General features: G+C 34.3%; 2 protein-coding genes across 4 annotated transcripts; both read right to left on the minus strand.

The window, feature by feature from the left end:
• Positions 1-266: 266 nt before the first annotated feature.
• On the minus strand, positions 267-3,601 carry LOC120070652 (uncharacterized). Of its 2 annotated transcripts, none has more exons than XM_039022484.2 (3): positions 3,193-3,601; positions 2,896-3,019; positions 267-2,112 (listed from the first exon to the last, which is right to left on the minus strand). In XM_039022484.2, exons 2-3 carry the CDS (start codon positions 3,004-3,006, stop codon positions 802-804), a joined length of 1,422 nt encoding a protein of 473 aa, XP_038878412.1. In that variant the 5' UTR covers positions 3,007-3,019; positions 3,193-3,601; the 3' UTR covers positions 267-801. The 2 variants fall into 2 exon arrangements, with proteins under 2 accessions (XP_038878412.1, XP_038878411.1); XM_039022483.2 differs by having other exon boundaries at positions 2,896-3,014; positions 3,193-3,495.
• Positions 3,602-4,443: 842 nt separating this feature from the next.
• LOC120070638 (mitochondrial import inner membrane translocase subunit PAM16 like 2-like) lies at positions 4,444-18,931 on the minus strand. 2 transcript variants are annotated; one of them, XM_039022467.2, is made up of 5 exons: positions 18,487-18,931; positions 6,802-6,856; positions 6,075-6,162; positions 4,812-4,945; positions 4,444-4,725 (listed from the first exon to the last, which is right to left on the minus strand). In XM_039022467.2, exons 2-5 carry the CDS (start codon positions 6,802-6,804, stop codon positions 4,600-4,602), a joined length of 351 nt encoding a protein of 116 aa, XP_038878395.1. In that variant the 5' UTR covers positions 6,805-6,856; positions 18,487-18,931; the 3' UTR covers positions 4,444-4,599. The 2 variants fall into 2 exon arrangements, with proteins under 2 accessions (XP_038878395.1, XP_038878396.1); XM_039022468.2 differs by having other exon boundaries at positions 6,802-6,906; positions 18,487-18,894.
• Between the last annotated feature and the right edge of the window lie 1,720 nt (positions 18,932-20,651).

A 20,651-nucleotide genomic window follows, 5' to 3' on the forward strand; every position in this document is an offset into this window, starting at 1 on the left:
TACTATAAAACATATAATATATTCAAGATATGTGAGAACTGACATAACAATACACAATTACACAATTACGTAATTACTAGCTTCGAACTTCATTTTTAAATTGAGAAAGAAACAGCAAATTCAGGATGGGGCTTAAAAATACCTAGCATGAGAATTCAATACCAATATTTAGTAAATAATTTTTCATTTATCATTTTTCTGATTTGACATTAATTAAAATTAACGGAACCGAATCTAAGGAAGAAACCCATAATTGCCTTGGATCATTTCCGAATTTCTACTTTGTTATTCCATAAAAAAGGAGGTACATTTACATGGGAACCTAAATTAAAGCAATTTCAATAAGGTGGAAAGTTTTCTTCATTCTCTAGATAACAACAAAAAGTAGATAGCTTACTTTGTTGTGTGATGGAATGGGAAAGTGGTAAAGGGAACACAACTTTGTCAAAATAGAAATAGTTATGTTGAATTGTAAAGCCATGAGGTCTCAAGATTCAAACCCATAAAGCAAAGTGATAGATGCACAGCACTATTAAAAGTCTTTGGTGATTGGGAGTGGGACCTTCCCTAAAAAGCAAATTCTCTTATCAAACTAGCCTTTATTTAACATGGACATGTTTGTTATCCATCAATTTACCCAATGGGCCTAAACCGGCCCAGCCCATTGTCCACATTCAGGCCCATGTGGGCTTTGATGATTGAAGTTTTATCAAATAAATCCTATAGGGTATTCATTTTGGTGTATTGGAGGACAATAGTATCAGCTTTTCCAGATATCTATTTGGTTGTATAACTTAGAAACTAAAATTTCAAGTTAAGAACCTTACCTAAAGGCTGATAGACTGTGGAGGTGTCTCCGTACATGGAAGGTTTGAACTTTGGTGGTGGTGGTGGTGCAGATACTTCCTTCATGGCAGCAAGAGCAGCCTTTTTTCTTTGTTTATGCTCTCTCCATTTTCTTAGCTGGTCTTCAATGGCTTCTTTTGCTTTCTCAGCCATTTCAGCTCTAGTGGCAGCCTGTTCTGCACGTGATCTGAACTCCCCAATTCTAATTGTTGCTGCTTCTAGTTCCTTCTTCAACTTTTCCAATTCATCCGTGCACTCAGAACTGATGTGATGGAAAATTTTGTCTGGTGAGAATTTAGAGGTTGAGTCAATATTTTCAATTGATGACTGATATTCCTTTGAAGTAAACGTTAGGGTGACACTGTCATTCCTTCTTTCATTGACTGCAAGGTTCGAATCTCCTTCCATGCTTGTAGAGTTTCTCTCAAAAAGTGGCTTCACTTCGTCCAAGTCCTGAACAGCAAGATGAAGGTCGGATTTTGCACTCTCATCTTTGGCTTCAGTTGCCACTAATGCTGCAACTTTTGACCTTCCTTTATGAAGCTCAGATTTCAGCAATGCAATTTCAACCTGAGCACTAGCTTCTCTATCTCTCATCTCATCCATTTCAAGTTTCATCTTCTCCAACTGGTTTTTAAGTGTTTCGATCTCAAAAGTTTCTTCATTTGCGAAGTTCGCTTCTTTTAATTCATTTTGTTCCATGTCTAATTCGGTTTGTTTGCTCATCTCTTCTAATTGCTTGTGCAACTTAATCACTTTTTCCTTAGCCAGCTCTGGCTCAGCATCTTTTGCTGATAATGCAGCAGACATCTCCTTCTCGGCGCCACAAGCAACAAATTTTGACAAACGAATCACTTTGTTCAGTTCTGAGATGTGTCTTATGAGATCTACGGTCTTTTCCTTTTCCAAGCCACCATTATTTTCTAGCAACTCTACTTTTGTAATACCCTTAGCCCCTGGTTCTCCATAGGCAGAAAGTTCTGTTTCAATGCCAAGAAGCTCACTCTTAGCAACCTGAAGCTGCTCTTGAAAATTGTCAGTCGCCAAGGATTGATCAATCGTTTCATTCTGCTTTGGTTCAAGTTCATCCAGCAGCACTCTAGCTTCCCCAATTTTCAGCAACTCAGAAAGTTTGTTGATGGCTTTCTGTTGTTGTTCCAGCTTGAGAAGAGCCTCCATACAAGCCGCATCCTTTGCTTCAAGTTGAAGCTTGTAATTAGCCAAATCCTTTACCAACTCGTGAAACTCTCTTTCCTTCTCATACCCCTATGATAATTTTTTTTAAGTAAGAACAATAATATTGTCAAAATTAAAATGATAAATGGTCGCCTAGTGCATGGTAAGAGAATGTTTTATGAACCATACTTGCCTAGAATCAATAGAACCTCTATGATGTGAGGTTATCTATCATGAAAATAGATCACTATAATAAACTTAAAAAAAGTAACGAGAGTTTGCCGACATGAACATAACTCGACTAATATAAACTTGTACAATCAATCTCTAGGTCTCAGGTTTGATCCCCCACCCGTATAGTAAAAAAAATAATGATAATAGAAGTTTAAAAAATTGGTTAATACGGTACAAATAAACTAGATCAGTGCATATAAATATAGTATTTTAAAACGTTCTTTTGAGGGTGTGCCTAGGTGCGCCTAGGCTCAAGGTGCAGGTTTGGTGTCTCGTCTTAAAAAAGTGAGGCTCACAAAATAAGGCATGCCTGAGGCACCTTTTGTGAAGTCTCAAGGCTCAAAATCTTAGGTCTTGAGGCTTTTTTATTATTTTAAAAAATAATAATAATTAAAAAATTTCCTTCTTTTTTAACTTAAATAATGAAATTTAGTGAGCTAAATGTAAAATGGTCTTTATTGCACCTTGAGCTTTAGAAAACTTATAAATTTACCAAATAAAAATTAAGTAGAAGCTCAACAATAGAACAAACAAGAACAACCCGTTCTATAGGTGTACTTCCTCGTAAAAAGAGCGACTATCATTGCCATAAGAAAAAATATCTGGTTGATCTAGGAATAAACCACAGAAAAATCTTACATTATTGGCTGTAAGCTTGTGTTTATTCTGATCACCTCTCGCACCAAACAGAGAAATACCGGCTTGTACAGAATCAATAGGTTTCGTATCGATCTCACCCACTCTTTCCATTTCCAGAACTTACCTAATTAAAATGAAATTCAACCTCAAGATTTTAGGAGAACAATTCACAAAAGAAAATTAATAGAGAATCAAAAGCATGAATGAAACGTATAAGAGGAAGCAGAAACAAGCGAAGATCAAAGAGTAGAAATATGTCATGAATTATAATGATAAACGGAAATGAAATAGCAATACCTGGAAGATTGAGAAGCCAAAATGTGAAAGAGGGGAAGTTGAGAAGGAAATAGGAGGGGAGGCAGAGAAGGAAGGTAGATTTGGGAGGATTGTTCATGTTGGTTGATATCGGAGGAAATAGTGATCTCCGTTTGGGATTCGGAGGTACCAAGGCGGCGGGAATCGTCAGAAACGAAGAAGGGAGGAATATTACAGAGGCGTTTCTCCTTTCTTCTTCTTGGCGCTGTCGTAAAGACAAATTGCAGCTTTTATTATACTCACAAACTTTGGGAAATTTAGTGAGGAAAACTTATTCCCTCGTGGGTTAGTGGTCTATCTGCACCCATTACCATATTTTTATTGAAAAAATGTTAAACAGTAATCCAGGGGAAAATATTCTTTTAGAAGAATGAAAAAAAATTATCACCCAATAATTTGTGATTGCGTTACACAGATATAGATGCATCCCATGCACTCAAGTATCTTTTTTCTCAATTAAAATTTATCATGTGTCAAATGTTTTTCTAAAAATGAATTGAACTATTTTTTTCTTACAATGTAATAAAAATGGATGTACATAGGTGAAGTCTAGACCTTGATCGAATGATTTAGAAAATGAGTTGTTTGATCAAGAAGACCACTGAAGTTGGAAGAGTGAAATAAGAAAATGACTCTGATTTTCGATGTGCATTTTTCAAACTTTGGTATTGAATGATTTTCATCCATGGATAGGAAAATAAACAAATTAACAAAAGTTAAGATCATTGATATAGTATTTATATTATATAGATAATATATATTCATAATATACCTAAAAATGATAAGCTTGAAAGAGACGAAAAGAATGAATTTTATTCAAAGAAAGTGTGTAATGACTAAGTGACCGACCTTGGATGCGTATTCAAACTTTGGTATTGAATAATTTTCATTGGCAGATAGAAAAAACAAAAGTAGAATGTCATTGATATAGTTTTTATATATCCATAATATACCCAAAAGAAAATGAACACGCAATAAATCACTTAATTGTAAATGAAATAAAGTAAAATAATTCTTATATACTATATTAATAATATTGCTACTAAACATATATACAATCAATGACATAACCTATCATTAACAGAACTTAATTTGTGGTTAGATCTGTATCATTGATACAACCTCAATTAGTGATATATTCAAATTAAAGTTAAAATTTTGCCTTCAATTGAGCTACTTATTATTTTGTATAAAGTTGTCATATATGCAATTGCCTAAATGATAATTTAGGTATTACCTTCAAGAACCACTAACTAGCTTAAATTATAAGGGAAATGGTATGTAAACATAGACTGACGTCGATTTCATCATTCATGTTGGCCATCACCAAATTCAAAAATTATACAAAATCAGTAAAATGTGCAAAACACAACACATTCCTCAAGACGCTCAGCTAGGGGCATCTTGACCTTTGCTCTGATAGATTGTTTCTAATCGTTCCTTGGCTCTGTGAACTTTTGACTGAAGATAAAAGCTTCCAGTTTGAGCATTCCTTTCAAACAAAGCATCATATTTCTGCACAAATAGGAAGGTTTGTCAAAAACCTATTCATAATATATAAATGACCAGAAATATTATAGTGAAAATCAATGGATTTTGACCTTCATAACTTCCTCCCATGGCATTTCCTCGGTGACGCCGAGAATCTGCCTGGCTTCTTGCTCCGTCATCACTTTGCTTGTTCTGCGAACAGTGTTTTGTATTGTTTCTTGAGCAACACCGGACTTTGCAGCATCTGCAACACATAAAAGAAACTTGATATTGAGTATATCTATAACTACCCACGTCAAATTCTCCCACATTAAGTAAAGGCTTGGAGAAAGTATCTTCTTAGTCCGTAGGTTTCAAGTCTAATTTCTATTTGGTTTGTAGGATTCAAAAAGTCACTCTTTTAGTTCGAGTTTAGCATTTGGTTTCAATTTAGTCCTTAATTTTCAAAATGTTATAATTTTACCATTGAAGTTAAAAGTGTAGATCTTGAAACCTAGGGACAAATTGAAACAAAACTCAAATCTCGAGGGTAAAATTATATCATTTTGAAACCTAGGGACTAAATTGAAATCAAACTCAAAATTTAAGAACTAAAATTATAACATTTTGAAATTTAGGGATCAAATGAAAATTTTCCCCCAAACAAAATTTGTCCAAGTGGAAATTTAGGGATCAAGAAGGTAATTTTGCCAAAAAAAAAACTTTGTATAAACAACCAAATTTGTCCAAACTAATAAAGTACATGTCCAATAAAAGCATTTTGTCCAAAGATCTTGAAGATATTGTTCAGCCTTTTAAGGGTGCCCAGAGGTTGGAAGTGCTTGTCATACAGGTCATGAACACTCAAAAAGGTTTTGTATCTATTTGTCAACAAAAAGACTAATAATTATAATCTATGCGCAATATAAAACTTAGCTTTTATTTGCAAAACGCTTGACAATGTCGCAGGCTAGAAAAATAACAAAGTTCTTTTGACCACTTGTCGAAAATCTAAGAATAGATTATTCAGGCTTTCAAAGATGAGGAAGGATGTAAAGATAGAAATTCAGGATGTCAACATTCCCCAAGTACATTAAGAAAAAAAAAAAGCTTTGATACCAATTTCAATCATCTGAAAGCAGAATAAAACTATGCGCATAAAGAACTTTGTTGTCATTGGCAAAATGCTTGTTCATCCCAAGCTCACATGTACATTATAGCTTCTAATAGTTCAATGTGAAAGTTTCTTTTGTTCTATATATCAAGTTCCCATCAACCCCGCCAAAAAGATTTTACTCCAATAACCATGATATTGACGACAAATTGGCCAACTTCCGATAGGACCTAGTAGAAAGAAGGAAAAAAAAATGGTGGAATAAAAAGTGTGCACTTACTTGCAATGGCTTGACGATAGGCTTGAACAAAAGCCCTTGCAAGTATCCCAGAGCCCATAACAATTAAATTGGCAAGAATTTTTGCAGCCTGTCCAATACATACAAGCAAAGAGGCTCTCTTATATGAAGTTCTTAAACTGAATAAGACAATTTAAAAATTATGCAATAACTACTCTCCTCTATCAAAACTAAAGACATTGACATAGCAGAAATAAATACACCAGTTCTAATTAGATGGCACTGATTTGATGGGTAAAAAAACAATGTACAGTCGAAGAAAAGATAACATGACACAAGTGATACACAAATACATTTCAAATATGCTTAAGTTGAAACGCTTTAGAAAGCGGGATGACAAGAAAGGTCAGCATTATTTCACAAAATATCTAGAACAGACACAAAGAGGAGGGGAAAAAAGGGAAAAAGGAAAATGGGATGTAATATGAGGAAAATATCTACAAGACTTGTGTCTCTCTCGTCTTTTCCCTGGCCAAAACTTCGGCCAGAGAAAAATTGGAAACGAAATGAAAACTATGAATTAAACCCCATAATCTATAATCAATGTGGAAACAAATTACCTAATGGATGAGATAGAAACATAATAATTCAAATAAAATTAACATAAATGAAGTTTAGACATCTGCTCTTGATTCCATATTTATTTCTCATTATCTTAGAAATCAATCCTCCATCAAGTCAGAAGGAGAGAAAGAAAGAAGAGAGATACCATGATTAATTGGCTGGCCTTGAGAACAGGTCCTGAATCGTAAAAGCCGCTAGAGCTGCAAAATCAATCAAAGCAGCTATTTAGCTGTTAGGTTTCTTGTAAACCCTACAAACAAAAAAAGAAAAACAAGAATCTAAGAACAGGGGCATACCCAACCCCATCTTAAATATATTTCTGATAAACAAAATAACAAGCAAACAACAGAGTTCCAAGCTCATTAATGCAAGGAAATAAGAACAAAGCAATAACAAACAGAAAATTATTCAGCTCCTTCGAGAGTGCAAAAAATACTCTCAAATTCCTCAGCCTTCAGCCAAATTATTCACACCCTTCACTATGCCTCCAAACCCCTACATAAAACCTCTCTCTGGTACCCACACAAAAATGTAACTAACTATACTCTTCCTCAGCCCAAAAGAAATTGTGAATTCTCCTTCTTACCCCTTACCCCCACGTGTGGATAATTGGGGGGCTCACAATACCCACCGTTTCTAGATTCACCTTGCCCTCAAGGTGAAGATCAGTAAATTGTTGCTTCATAAAATCCGAGGCCTTCTAAGTAGCTTCACTATCAAGATGTTTTGGTCATTTGATCAACCATTCTTTCTTAACCACTCCCGTCGGTAACACCAGTCATTCATTCAATTAGAAATGTTGATTAACAATCGACCATAATAGCCGTTAATTACTTAAATGTGAGACCATGTGAGTACAACAGGAAATTAGTTTGTTCAGTAGTTTGTTATTAGATTGCTTTTTCTGTTTTACTTTTCACATCTTTCTCATGTATTGACATCTGGCTATTTATAGCTTGTTTCCCTTAGTGAGAATTTTGAGGCAATTTAGTTTACACTCAAGTGCAATATGGTATCAGAAGTATTTTTCATTTCTCTCTCTTGAATGTTGTCCACGAAATTTCTTCGAAATTTCCCATGGTTGCTACAAGACTTGGATTGACGTTTTCATCCTCGTCCTCTTAATCTTCTTCTTCTACTGCTTTACCTCAATCTGTGGTAGATCAGTATGCTAATCCCTATTTTCTTCACCAATCGGACAGCAAAAATCTTGTTCTCTTCTCTGATTTGCTTACCGAGTCAAATTACACTACCTGAAGCAATGCTACGATCCTAGCGCTCACGGTCAAGAACAAATTAGGGTTCGTGAACACGTTGTTGAAACCTTATGGAGAGTTGTTGAATTTGTGGATCATATGCAACAATGTTGTTACCGTATGGATTCTTAATTCCATATTGAAAGAAATCGCTGCTAGTGTCAATTTCTTGGATTCAACCAAAAATATTTGGATCGATCTGCAACAACGATATCAACGCAAGAATCATCCTCGAAGCTATCAACTTCAATGTGAGTGTCTAATTTGGCCCAAGATAAGTCCTCTGTCACTACCTATTTTGTGAAGTTGAAGACAATTTGGAACGAACTTGCATCTTATCGTCCGATTTGTAATTGCGATCGTTGTACATGCGGTGGTGTTTTAGCCTTTATCATGGGTTTAAATGACTCTTTTCTCTCAGATTCACACTCAACTACTTATGGAGCCTGAGCTGACTATTCAATGCGCATCATTTTCTACTGCTGCTCCCCTCGCTACACTGACGATAAAGAATTCTTCAAATTCTAATCAACTTTGGTTTGTCACAGAAAAATGAACGACTAAGTGCACTCATTGTGGCTCCAAACTGTGGATCATTGTTACAAAGTTCATGGCTATCCTTCGAGATATCGCACCAAATCGAATTCTAGAAAAACAGAGGCTTCGAACAGTGAATTCTTCCTCGGCAATTTCACTTGTTGATTCCTTGCACACTTTGACTTCTGAACAGTGACAAGGACTCCTTGCTTTTCTTTAAACTCTTGACACAGCTTAAACTTCTAAGGCCTCATCTACTGCTCACGTTGCAGATACTGTTCACTATGTCTCTTTTCCTTCTCATTCATGGTTGTTAGATTCTGGTGCATCTGCTCATATTAGTTACCAGCGGGATTTATTTGTCAATATGAAGCCAGTTAGTGGTGTTTATGTCACTTTATCTGATCAGACACGAATTGTTGTTGAATATGTTGGGGATGTCAAACTTACATCCAGATTACTGTTGTGTGATGTTCTATTCATCCTTACATTCACTTTCCATTTGGTTTCTGTGAGTGTGTTGCTTACTGATCAGTCTCTTGTTATTAAACTTGCTGGTGATTCGTATTTAATTCAGGACAAGTTCTCCTCCAAAACGATTGGGCAGACTGACCTTTGGCAGGGAGTGTATGTTTTGAAGAGTTCCTTGCTTTATTCACCTACTGTTTGTTCTGTATTACCTGTTGTTTGCCAACTTGTTTCTGTTAATGTTTGGCATGATAGACTTGGACATCCTTCTTTTAAGCATCTGTTAATGTTTGGCATGTTTTACATTTTCTTCCCCCCACACATCCACCGTGTTGCATTTGTCCCCTCACTAAACAGCATCGTTTAGAATTTCATTCGAAAAATAACATGGCAGATTTTGCTTTTGATTTGATACACTGATATTTAGGGACCCTATCAAGCACCAACTCATGTCGGTTTTCGCTATTTTATTACTCTTGTGGATGATTTTTCAAGATATACGTGGATTTATTTGATGAAACATAAAGCAGAAGCCTTGTCTATTATACCACGTTTTTCTGCCATTGTTGAAACACAGTACGGTGTCTGCATGAAAAAATTTAGATCCGACAATGCTCCTGAGCTTGCTTTCAAAGAATTTTTTTCTTTTTAAAGGAGTACTGCATCAGATTTCATGTGTGGCTCGTCCTGAACAGAATTCTGTCGTAGAACGTAAGCATCAGCACTTACTCTATGTTGCTCCTTCTTTGTTGTTTCAGTCTCATGTAGATCCAATTTTGGGGAGAATGTGTTTTGACTGCTTCTTTCCTTATTAATCATCTTCCATCTCCTTTATTGAAGTGGACAACTCCTTTTTATCAGTTGAATGGGAAACAAGCTGACTATTCTAATACAAAGGTTTTTGGCAGCCTCTGCCTTGCTTCTACCTTACAGGCTAATCGATAGAAATTTCTTGGTTATCCTCCAGCAATAAAGGGCTATCGTCTTTATGATATTGAACACAAGAAGATCTTTATCTCTGGAGATGTTATATTTCATGAGCACATATTACCTTTTCATACTGTCATTGAACAGGATGTTCTTGATTCATTTCCAGTAGGGGTGTTCAAAAGAACCGAACAACCCAACCCAACCCACTGGTTTGGGTTGGTTCTAAAATAAAAATGGTTTGGTTTGGGTTTTTGTTAATGAACCCAAGCAGGTCGGTTCGAATCGTGGGTTCAGAGGGCAAATTTTGGTTTGAACCGAACCGATCCAATTAGCTAGCCCAACCCATTTACATTTTTTTAGGGTTTCCGTTTCTTCACCATCAATGCACAATAGGTCGACACGATGCCTTTAGGGATTCGTGTTTGGCTTTTTGGATTTTTTGGAACGTCTACATCTTCATTCTCCGTCTTCTCTTCACAGTCGTTCATCGTGGCTTCCGATCTTCTGTCGCTTCACATCGTCTGGCGTCTCTTCTTCCATCGCCTCCATTCTCAATCTTCCATCTCAGTTGCTTCCATCGTCTGGCGTCTTCTTCTTCACCATCGTGTTTCTTCACAATCGTTTCTTCACCGTCGGTTCATTCTCCACCGTCACCTTCACATTGTAGTCAGTCAATCACGCCGGTTCATTCTCTACCATCACCTTCATGTTACGTCATTTCTTTGCCTTCACACCAACACCGGTTAGCCATTCAACTCCCTTTTTCTTCTTTTTGTTTTTATATATTTATTTGTCACTGGTTCACGATTCACCCAAGCTCAAAAGCTTTTTTGTTTTTCTTTATTTGTTAATATTGTAGATGGAAAACAGTGAGTTGATCGACAATGAATCACCACCTATAGATATTCCAGATGCATGTTCTAAACCATTGACAATGACAGTCATTGGCAAGAGGAAACCAACTAGGCCATCATCTTCAGTGTGGGATCACTTTACAAAGATGGAAAAGTCTAACATTGAAGGTTTAAGATGCAAATATAAATATTGCGATAAAGATTATGCTTGCAACACTTCTTCATGTGGAACTAGTACCTTATGGAAGCATTTGAGAAAACAATACAAAAATTATTCATTCAGAGAGCAACCTAAAGGGCAAACCATACTAAAGTTTCAACCGAATGAAACTGATGTTAAAGATGATATCAATATGAATTTTCTGTCTACTGCCTTTAGTCAACAAAGAGTTAGAAATGCATGTGCTAAGATGCTAGTATTGTCTGAGATACCATTTAGATTTGTAGAGACAAAGGGGTTTAAAGAACTTTGTAATGCTACATGTCCTAAGTTTGATATTCCTTCAAAAATCACAATTGCTAGGGATATTTATCAGGTGTATGCGGATGAAAAAAAATTGTTGAAATCACTGAATAAATACTCCAATTTACTATGGATTAATGGAGTAAAAGCAGTGCTGGTTGAAATCTGGTTTGAAAGAAATCAAAGAGTGTTCAATGGGATTGAAACTCCTTGGTATAATCGCTTTGAGGCAGCAAAGCTCAATGCCTCACTTTGGTGCTTCCTTTCTAATTGCTTTGAAGCCTACTCCGTGCAAGACATAAGTTTAAATTGACAATCTTTTTGTCAATTGGAAGATTAACCGAAGCATCAAAAATAGAGACAGCAGCTTCGCTTTCTTTAGTACTCTTATTTGTTTTAGCTTCTTGATGTATTTTAGATTTTTATAGCCTAGTTCTATATTTTGTTCGGCTGCAACTTTCAGCTTGTATTGTTTCATTAGACTTCTCTTATTTTAGCCATTGTTAGCTTTCTCTATTTGTTGGATATGATGAGGGTGTTATGGGGGTGTCAACCTAATTGAGATGTGCGGGTGCACCTACTGATCCTATGGTTTCCTGATTGATTTCCTTGTATTTGCCTTTATTATCAAAGTACTCATCTCTTGTACTAATTATATTGTTTAATAAAGGTTGTTTCCTTTTCCAAAAAAAAAAAAAAAAAAAACTTTAATCAAAAGTGATCAAAGAGTGAGCCTAACAATAGATACTTTGACTTCCTTACAGAACATCAATTGCATGGTTCTTACAGCACATTTTGTTGATCCTGAATGGAATTTACAGAAAACAATATTGAATTTTTGCCAGTGCCTAATTATAAGGGAGAGACAATTTGTAAAGTAATTGATGTTGTTTATTGGATTGGGGTATTAATAAAGTTTTTTTCAATTACTATTGATAATGCAACTTCAAATGATTCGACAATCTCATATATGAAGAGAAAACTAAAGATTTGGAAGTCTTTTATTTTAGATGGTGAACTATTGCATATGAGATGTTGTGCTCATATTATGAACTTGATTGTCAATGAGGGATTGAAAGAATTGCATGATTTGATGGCTAGTGTGCGAAATCTTGTAAGATTGTTAGATCTCCTCCTGAGCGATTTAAAAAAAAAAATTAGAGTGTGTTGGACATGAAAAGATTGAATCTAAAGCCTTTGTTTTGTCTGAATGTGTCTATAAGATGGGATTCAACATATTTTATGCTTGATCATGCTTTAAAATTTGAAAAGGCTTTTAAATGCTTAGAAGAAGAGGATGGAGATCTTGTACATCACTTTACTGAAGATGAGAATGGAAAGAAAAGAAAGAGGCCACCAACCTTAGCCGATTGGAACCATGTTAGAACATTTGTCAAATTTTTGAATTCTATGATCTGACATTGAAGGTTAGTGGCTCAACTTATGTCATTTCTAATACATTCTTTCATGAACTTTGTAGGATTCAACGACGTTTAATAGGTTGGAGCCAAAATGTAAATAGTGTGATATATACTGCGGCTTCCAATATGAGAATGAAATTTGATAAGTATTGGGGATCTTTTGACAAGATGAACAAAGTGTTGTTTCTAGTTATTGTGCTTGATCCACGATATAAGTTGGATTATGTGTCCTTTTGTTTCATAAGTATCTATGGGGATGGAATTGTTAGAACAATGACTGATGAGGTGAAAGTTAGTTTGATACAATTGTATGAGTTTAATAAGACAGGTGATTTAAGTGGTTATGCTTTTGAACAACCATGTCACATAGTTAGAAATAAGTGAGAATTGCGATGACATCGAAATGGATTTACAATCAGAATACAAACGAAAAAGAAAAGAGAAAATTTTGAATGAAATAAGAAATAATGTAGAGAGATATTTGTCAAAACCTAATGAGGATCTGACCGAAAATTGACATTTTGAATTGGTGGAAATCAAATGCTCCCAAATACAAAGTTTTATCACAAGTTGCTCGAGATGTCTTAGTCGTACCAGTGTCAACAGTTGCTTTTGAATCAACATTTAGTACAGGAGGTAGAATAGTTGATTCTTTTAGAAGTTCTTTAAGTCCTAAGATGTTGGAGGCTTTAATAGGTACACAAAATTGGCTACGTAAGAAGCTGATGTTATTAGATCTTACTCCATAAATTGAAGAATAGGAAACTTGTGATCAAGTTTTATCAGGTATATAGTGTTACCTTTTATATATTTACTCTATATTAATATATTGAAATTGTGATAACATTCTTGTATAATTAATTTTTAAAATCTTGTTTAGGGTTCAAGGAGCAATGTAAGATTACCGACGAGGGGTTTGGAAAATTATGAGAAAGTTTCTCAGAGAAACACTCAAATTTTGTGGTAAGTGATCAATAAAAAAATTACAAAAACTTTGATAATACTCTAATATTTTCATACATACACAGGATCATGAATGGATCGTTGAAGACTATTGGTTGCTATCAAAAATTCAATGGATTGCTCTTTTTAATGGATTTTATGGACACTACAGTCGTATTTATGGATTTTGAAGACTTTTGTAGATATTATAGTCTTGCTTATAGATTTTTTAGGCACTTGAGAACATTGTTGTCTTTATTGTGAATTTTGTAAACATTATAATCTTTCTTGTGAATTTTGGAGACTCGTTTTGTTCTTGTAGGTTTTGGATATTGTTATTGTGGAATCTTATGTTTTAGCATTTTTAATTTGATTCCATGTATGTTTCTTTTATTTCAATGAATATTATGTAGTTGCTTCATAACTTTGAACATTATTAGGTCATTTAACATTTTCCATATGAGGTAATGAGTAAAGAACTAAGGTCCTTTCAAGCTTTTTTCAAAGAGAACCGATGGAACCGAACCAACCCAACCCATTTTTTACGAGTTGGTTTGGTTTGAGTTCATAATTTAACAAGGATTAATTTGGGTTAGAAAAATACACAAACCGAAGCATAGGATTAGGCCTAAAATATCCTAAACCCAACCCAACCCACAGACACATCTAATTTCCATACTTCGTTTTACCTGAGTTTGGGTACAAAGACGGTGTTTTTAAATGCCCAAGGCGCAATGGCTCTCTGGAGCCTAGGCACAAGGCGCACAAAAAGAAGCAGGCTTTTTTTTTGTGAGGTGCACTATATATAAAAATATTACATTACAAAGAGAAAGCATATTTGAAGTGGAAATATGGAAGGGAAAAAAAAAGACTCCAAACACAAGAAATTTTGCATTTAGGCTTAGTAAACTTGATTCTTTTAGTTAATAAACAATGAAAACCCTTAAATATTACTGTTTCTTTAAAAATAATAAAGAAGCCTCAAGGCCTAGGGCTTTGAGCCTTGGGGCTTCACAAAAGGCGCGCGCCTTATTTTGTGAGCCTCACCTTTCCAAGCAAGCCGCCAAACCTGTGCCTTAGGCCTAGGCATGCGCCCGAGAGGGCTTTTTAAAACATCGTACACAGGTATGTCGTCTCTATCACTCAACATGATGTTGACAATGATGTTCTAATAACTCCTAAGTCTCAACATGACATACCTTTAAGTTCATCTGCTAATAACAATGATGCTTCTCTTAATCCTGAGTCTAGCATGATGACGTAGCTATTTGACAATGATGTCTCTTCTAAGTCTCGGCATGATAATTTTGTTCTTGTCAGATGTTCCTCCTAAGTCTCAACAAAATGTTCTTCAAGCTCATAATGATGATATCCTGTAAGGGTGTTCAAATGACCAGAACAACCCAGACTATTCAACCCAAACTATAAGGGTTGGATTGGGTTAATTTTGTTTTTAGGTTGGGTCGGGTTGAATATTTCTATTTTTTCTTAGGGTCGGGGGTTCTAGGGTTGAATAAAAAAATGTGGGTTGACCCAACCCAAATTACATATATATTAATAAAATTATATATTTCTTTTAGAACTAATGAATTTTTTAATTCTTTATGTTTTTTTGGTCTTTTTAAATATAAAAAATATTTAAAAATATTTACACTTTATAGCAAAAAGTTCCAAAAGTACAAGCACTTTTAGAACTTTTTGCTACAAAGTGTAAATATTTTTGGGATTTTTCTATTTATAAGAATCTCCCTTTTTCTTTTAAGAATGTTTTTGTATAAAGTTTGTAAGATATTTGGTATGTAAGAATTTAGTTTCATGAGATTTTAGTTATCAGATGTGTTGTAGTTAAATTTAAATATTTTAAATTAAGAATAAAATTAATATTAACCCGACAACACAACCAAACTCAACCCAACCCAAATTTTGAAGGTTGGGTTGAGTTGGAGCCCATGTTTGGGTTTGGTCCAAAATAATGTCACAAAGGTTGGGTTGGGTAGGAGATCATGTTTGGGTCATTTGGGTTGCCAACTTGACCAACTCAAATTTTCAGGTTGGTCCAAAAAAAAAATGCCACAATCCAACCCAACCAAACACATATATATACCCCTAATATCCTGAATGAGCATTCTGTTTTACCATTATCTCATAATGATGCTTCACTAAATGAGACTCATGTTCACACTGAACCCCTCTAGAGGTCATCTCGTGTTTCCAAGATGCCTTCTTATTTGCGGGACTATCATTGTAGCATGTTACATTCTGTACCATTACTATCTACATCAACCAAATATCCTTTGGATCAAATTGTGGCATATGACAGATTATCATCTAATCATAAACATTTTTTGCTCAATGTGTCTTCTGTTTATGAACCACAATTTTATCATCAGGTTGCTCCCTTCCCTCATGGACAAAATGCTATGAAAGATGAGTTATAAGCTTTGGAAGTCAATCATACTAGTCAGTGGTTCCTCTTCCCATTGGCAAACATTCTATAGGCTGCAAATGGATTTATAAAGTGAAACATAAGCCCGATGGAACTGTGGAACGTTATAAGGCGTAGCTAGTTGCAAAAGGTTATACACAACAGGAGGGCAAAGTTAGTCACCACTGAGGTACTCCTCTCTATTGCCACATCTTCACCTTGGTCGTTGATTCAACTAGATGTAAGTAATGCTTTCTTGCATGGTGACTTATATGAAGAAGTCTATATGAACTTGCCTTTTGGGTACAAACATGAAGTTGTTAGTCAAAAGGGGGAGTGTCTTGTTTGCAAACTTCATAAGTCAACTTATGGTCTTAAACAAACATCCAGACAGTGGTTTGATAAGTTTTCTCACGTTTTGCCGAAACTTGGTTTTTTTATCAATCTAAATCTGATTACTCATTGTTTACTCGTGGGAAAAATTCGAGCTTTGTGGCTTTGTTAGTCTATGTTGACGATATTATAATTACCGGTGCATCTTTGTCTCTGATTGATTCTTTATAAGCTGATCTAAATGATGTTTTCAAGCTGAAAGATCTTGGCCCTTTGAAGTATTTTCTTGGTTTGGAGCTTGCTTGCTCTACTAAGGGCATCTTGTAAAGTCAACGAAACTATACTCTTCAATTACTTGAAGACACTGGCTTTCTATCTTTTAAACCAAATTATGTTCCTCTTGATCCACATCTCAAGTTAAAAACAGATGATGTTGAGGCTTTACAAGATCTTCCTGTATATTGGTGACTCATTGGTCCTTTGTTTTATCTTACTATTTCTTGTCCAGACATAGCTTTTGTAGTTCACAAATTAAGTCAATATGTTGCTCAACCAAGGAGTGCCCACTTGTGTGTTGTCCATTCTTTGATACGTTACCTTAAAGGCTCTCCTGGCCAAGGCATTTTTTTTCAACTTCTTCTTCATTTCAGCTTAAAGCATTTTCTAATGCAGATTGGGGTTCATTCCTTGAATCAAGAAAGTCCAGGACTGGTTTTTGCGTGTTCCTTGGTGATTCTCTTACCTCTTGGAAAGCTAAGAAGCAAACGGTTGTGTCTCGTTCTTCCACATAAGCTAAATACCGTGCCTTGGTTGCTGTTACAAGTGAACTAACTTGGCTAAAGCAGTTGCTTAATGAGTTGCATATTGTCTCTCCCTCTCCTACCTTGGTGTTTTGTGATAACACCTCTGCTATTCATATTGCTTCAAATCCAATCTTCCATGAACGGATGAAGCATATTGAAGTGGACTACCATTTTGTTCGAGATAAAGTTGTTCGGGGCAAGATCAAACTTCTTCCAACCCATTCTTTATGCAATTGGCAGATATATTCACTAAGGCCTTGCCTTTCATTTCTCATTTTGTTGTCCAAGATGGGCATTTTGTACATTTTTACACATTCAAATCCTCCATCTTTAGGGGAGTATTAAGGAAATTAGTTTGTTAAGTAGTTTGTTATTAGATAGTTATTCTGTTTTACTTTTCACGTCTTTCTCGTGTATTGACATCTGGCTATTTATAGTTTGTTTCCCTTAACGAGAATTTTGAGGCAAGTTTAATTTACACTCAAGTGAAAGACACATGAATGTTCATTCCAAGAAATGCAAACCACAAAAATGTGTTCTAACAAATAAGATATAGTCAGTCAATTTGTCATCAATTCCAATTTAACTACTACAAAAATAAGCATATAATCCCCAAAAGTTAATTTTTCACATTCGAACAGCCTTTATCGAATCAATCAAAATCTTTCATAAATACTTGAAACAAAACATATAGTTTCAAATAGCAATTTCAGCAGAAGCATTTCATCAAATCAAATCATTCAAACCTTTCGGTAAGTTTTAGAAGTAACAAAGTACTTGCAATTTGAGATCAGACAAAATACTTCCAATTCACATTCAAAATAGTAATATACTTTCATTTGATCAATTAAACTAAAAATATGCAAAACACTTTTAAGTCGATCCTCAAACCACATAAAGCATACTTTCAAACATTTATCAAATCACAATAGTCAAAACTTCTATATCAAAATGTATATCGTGGAAGGGATCTGGAAACTACTTGATCAACAATCCTACAATAAAATCACTTTTTTTAACAAATATCAATTTCCTCAGTCTAAACAATTAAGACAGAGGTTGGAAATTATAACTCAATTCAAAAACCTTAATCAACGTTGAGAGAGCGTTCAAGATGGATAATCTTACCCAAAATCAACCATAGAGCTTAACTGATCGATCCAAGTTAGTTCAAAACTACAAACAACACGCTTTCGCGGGTAAAAAAAGAAAAATAAACTAATCTAATACACTTTAATCAAGTGTGAACCGGCTCAAGCGCGTTAATATTTATGGAACCTTAATCAAAAAAACTCCGAAACTGATTCAAACACAAGAACAGATGAGCTCCTAGCGTTCAGAATAACATTCGAACACTTCAATTCAATTAGAAAAGGAAGTTAAAGGAACAATCCTTACCGAAAAGGCTCCGGTCCTTGTTGGTTGGTGTTAGAAAACGTCCGAATTTGTTGGTTGTGGGTAAAATGACTAGAGATCAATCGGAGTGTCGGACGACGTCGAAGCTTGTCGAAACGGAGATAAACGATGCTGCCAAGGCCTGGGCAAAGCCGTTCGAAGTCGTGCTCACGTGGGTGAGGTCGTGAAAAGATGAGCCGCCGGAGTCTGTCGGACGTCGATGCTGTCGTCGGAGGCTCGCTGCTCGTGGTCAGTGATCGCCGGAGAACGAGATTGAGCAAGTGGGCGGCGGCACCAAGGGGAAAGAGGAAGAGGGTAACCTCTCTAGAGTTTTTCCCTTTTTTCCGCTTTTCTATTTTGTTTTTCCTTTTTTTTTTTTTTTTTTTTTTTTTTTTTTTTTTTTTTTTGCCCTTTTCGCTCTTTTGTGACCTCACAGATGGAACAAATTTCTTTTCCACAAGATCTGTGGATTCTCGAACATAAGAATTTGATAATTAATTACAATTTTACAATCCAACATTTTGAGAATTCAAATATTTTATTTTAATTTACTTTAAATCTACTCACCCAAAATAGATTAAAATAATATTCCAAATAACTCAATTAAGTCTAAAAATTAACTTTAATTAACCATTCAATTTAATCTATTTTTATCTAAATTACTTAATTAATTAAATCCAAAATAAACTTCATTTGACAAAAATTAACTTCAGCTTATTAAACTAGGATATGTAATATCCTGCACCCTATTTTATTTTAAAAAGTTAGGAGTTAAAACTACATGGATTGCACGTGTTACATAAGGTTAAAAATGAAATGCACTCGTATATGTAGGGAATTTTTTCCACCAAAATTTTAATATTTTTTATCTATTTAGATTTTTATATTAAGAGAACCGGCAGATTAATAGTATTTACATTTATAATTAGAAAACTTTAAAATAAAGTTAAACTATTTTTATTAGAATTACAAACTTACTTCTAACATATCTATAATTACTATTCATATTTAAAAATAATAATAATAAATAAATAAAAAGATCATTATTTTCAAATACTATTCCATCTAGATCTCAATCTAAAAATTAATTTAAACATCAAACTCGATCTCATAATAAAAAGTTAATTAAATAAATATGGATGTTTGTTGAAAAAAACATATAAGGTTATAAAGTTTAACAAGATGTGGGGAAAAAAAACAAACATGTGCACTACAAATAAGAAAGATTAGTAAAATGTCTACCTATAGAAATGTTATATGGATAGTAGTATCACAAAAAATTAGAAAATATAGAACCTGGTATACCGAAAAGAATCTGAGGCCAACGACTTCATGTTGTCTCCTTATGACGATTTTACTCACCATAGTGCCTGATTTTCATGAGTAATTGTTTCCTAGGATAGAACACGTCCACAAGATCCAACGAACTATATTTTGTGGAAATAAATCGAACTTGCACAAATTTATAAGAGGGGAGAAAAGTTTTGGGAGAGAAAAATGTTTATGGAAAAAGTTGATAAAAGCAATTTGAAGAAGAGGCATATTGATAGATATAATTCATGGTCGTTCGAATAGTAATGTCTCTTATTCAAGTTGGTTATTTTCAAAAGAACATGTTCATTCATGAAATAATACAACTCTACATGAAAGTTCACTACCATTTATTTTAATAAGAAATACAAAAAATAATAAAATAAAGTTGTCAACTAAACATTAAAAAAAAAGAAGAAGAAGAAAAAAACAAAAACAAAACTTCAATATAGTTCTATTGAGTTGTAAAAACATGTTGTTATTAAAATAAAATGGATAAAGATGGTAGAATAAAACCAAATATTATAAGAGATATCTTAGAAAATTGATAGCATAATTTAATCACGATTTAAAAAAAATAAATCTAAAAAAAGTAGTGAGACCGAGATTACAAAATTAAAACCAAAAGAAAATGAAGGAATACCTTATGGAAACTAAAGGTTCAACCTAATTATTTGTAGAGAAAAGTTTAAAATTTTAATTTGATTTTATAAAATTAATTTAGATCCGATTCACAAATTTTAATTTAGATTCGTGACTTGTGACTTCGAGGTGATGGAGTTTAGAACATATAATATTTTTTTCGATATTAGGTAAAATTAAAGAATAAGATTTTTTAACCTTTATTTTAGAAAATT

Source organism: Benincasa hispida, chromosome 2 (assembly GCF_027475165.1).
Source record: "Benincasa hispida cultivar pf3 chromosome 2, pf3_genome.v1.1, whole genome shotgun sequence".
Lineage (NCBI taxonomy): Eukaryota > Viridiplantae > Streptophyta > Magnoliopsida > Cucurbitales > Cucurbitaceae > Benincasa > Benincasa hispida.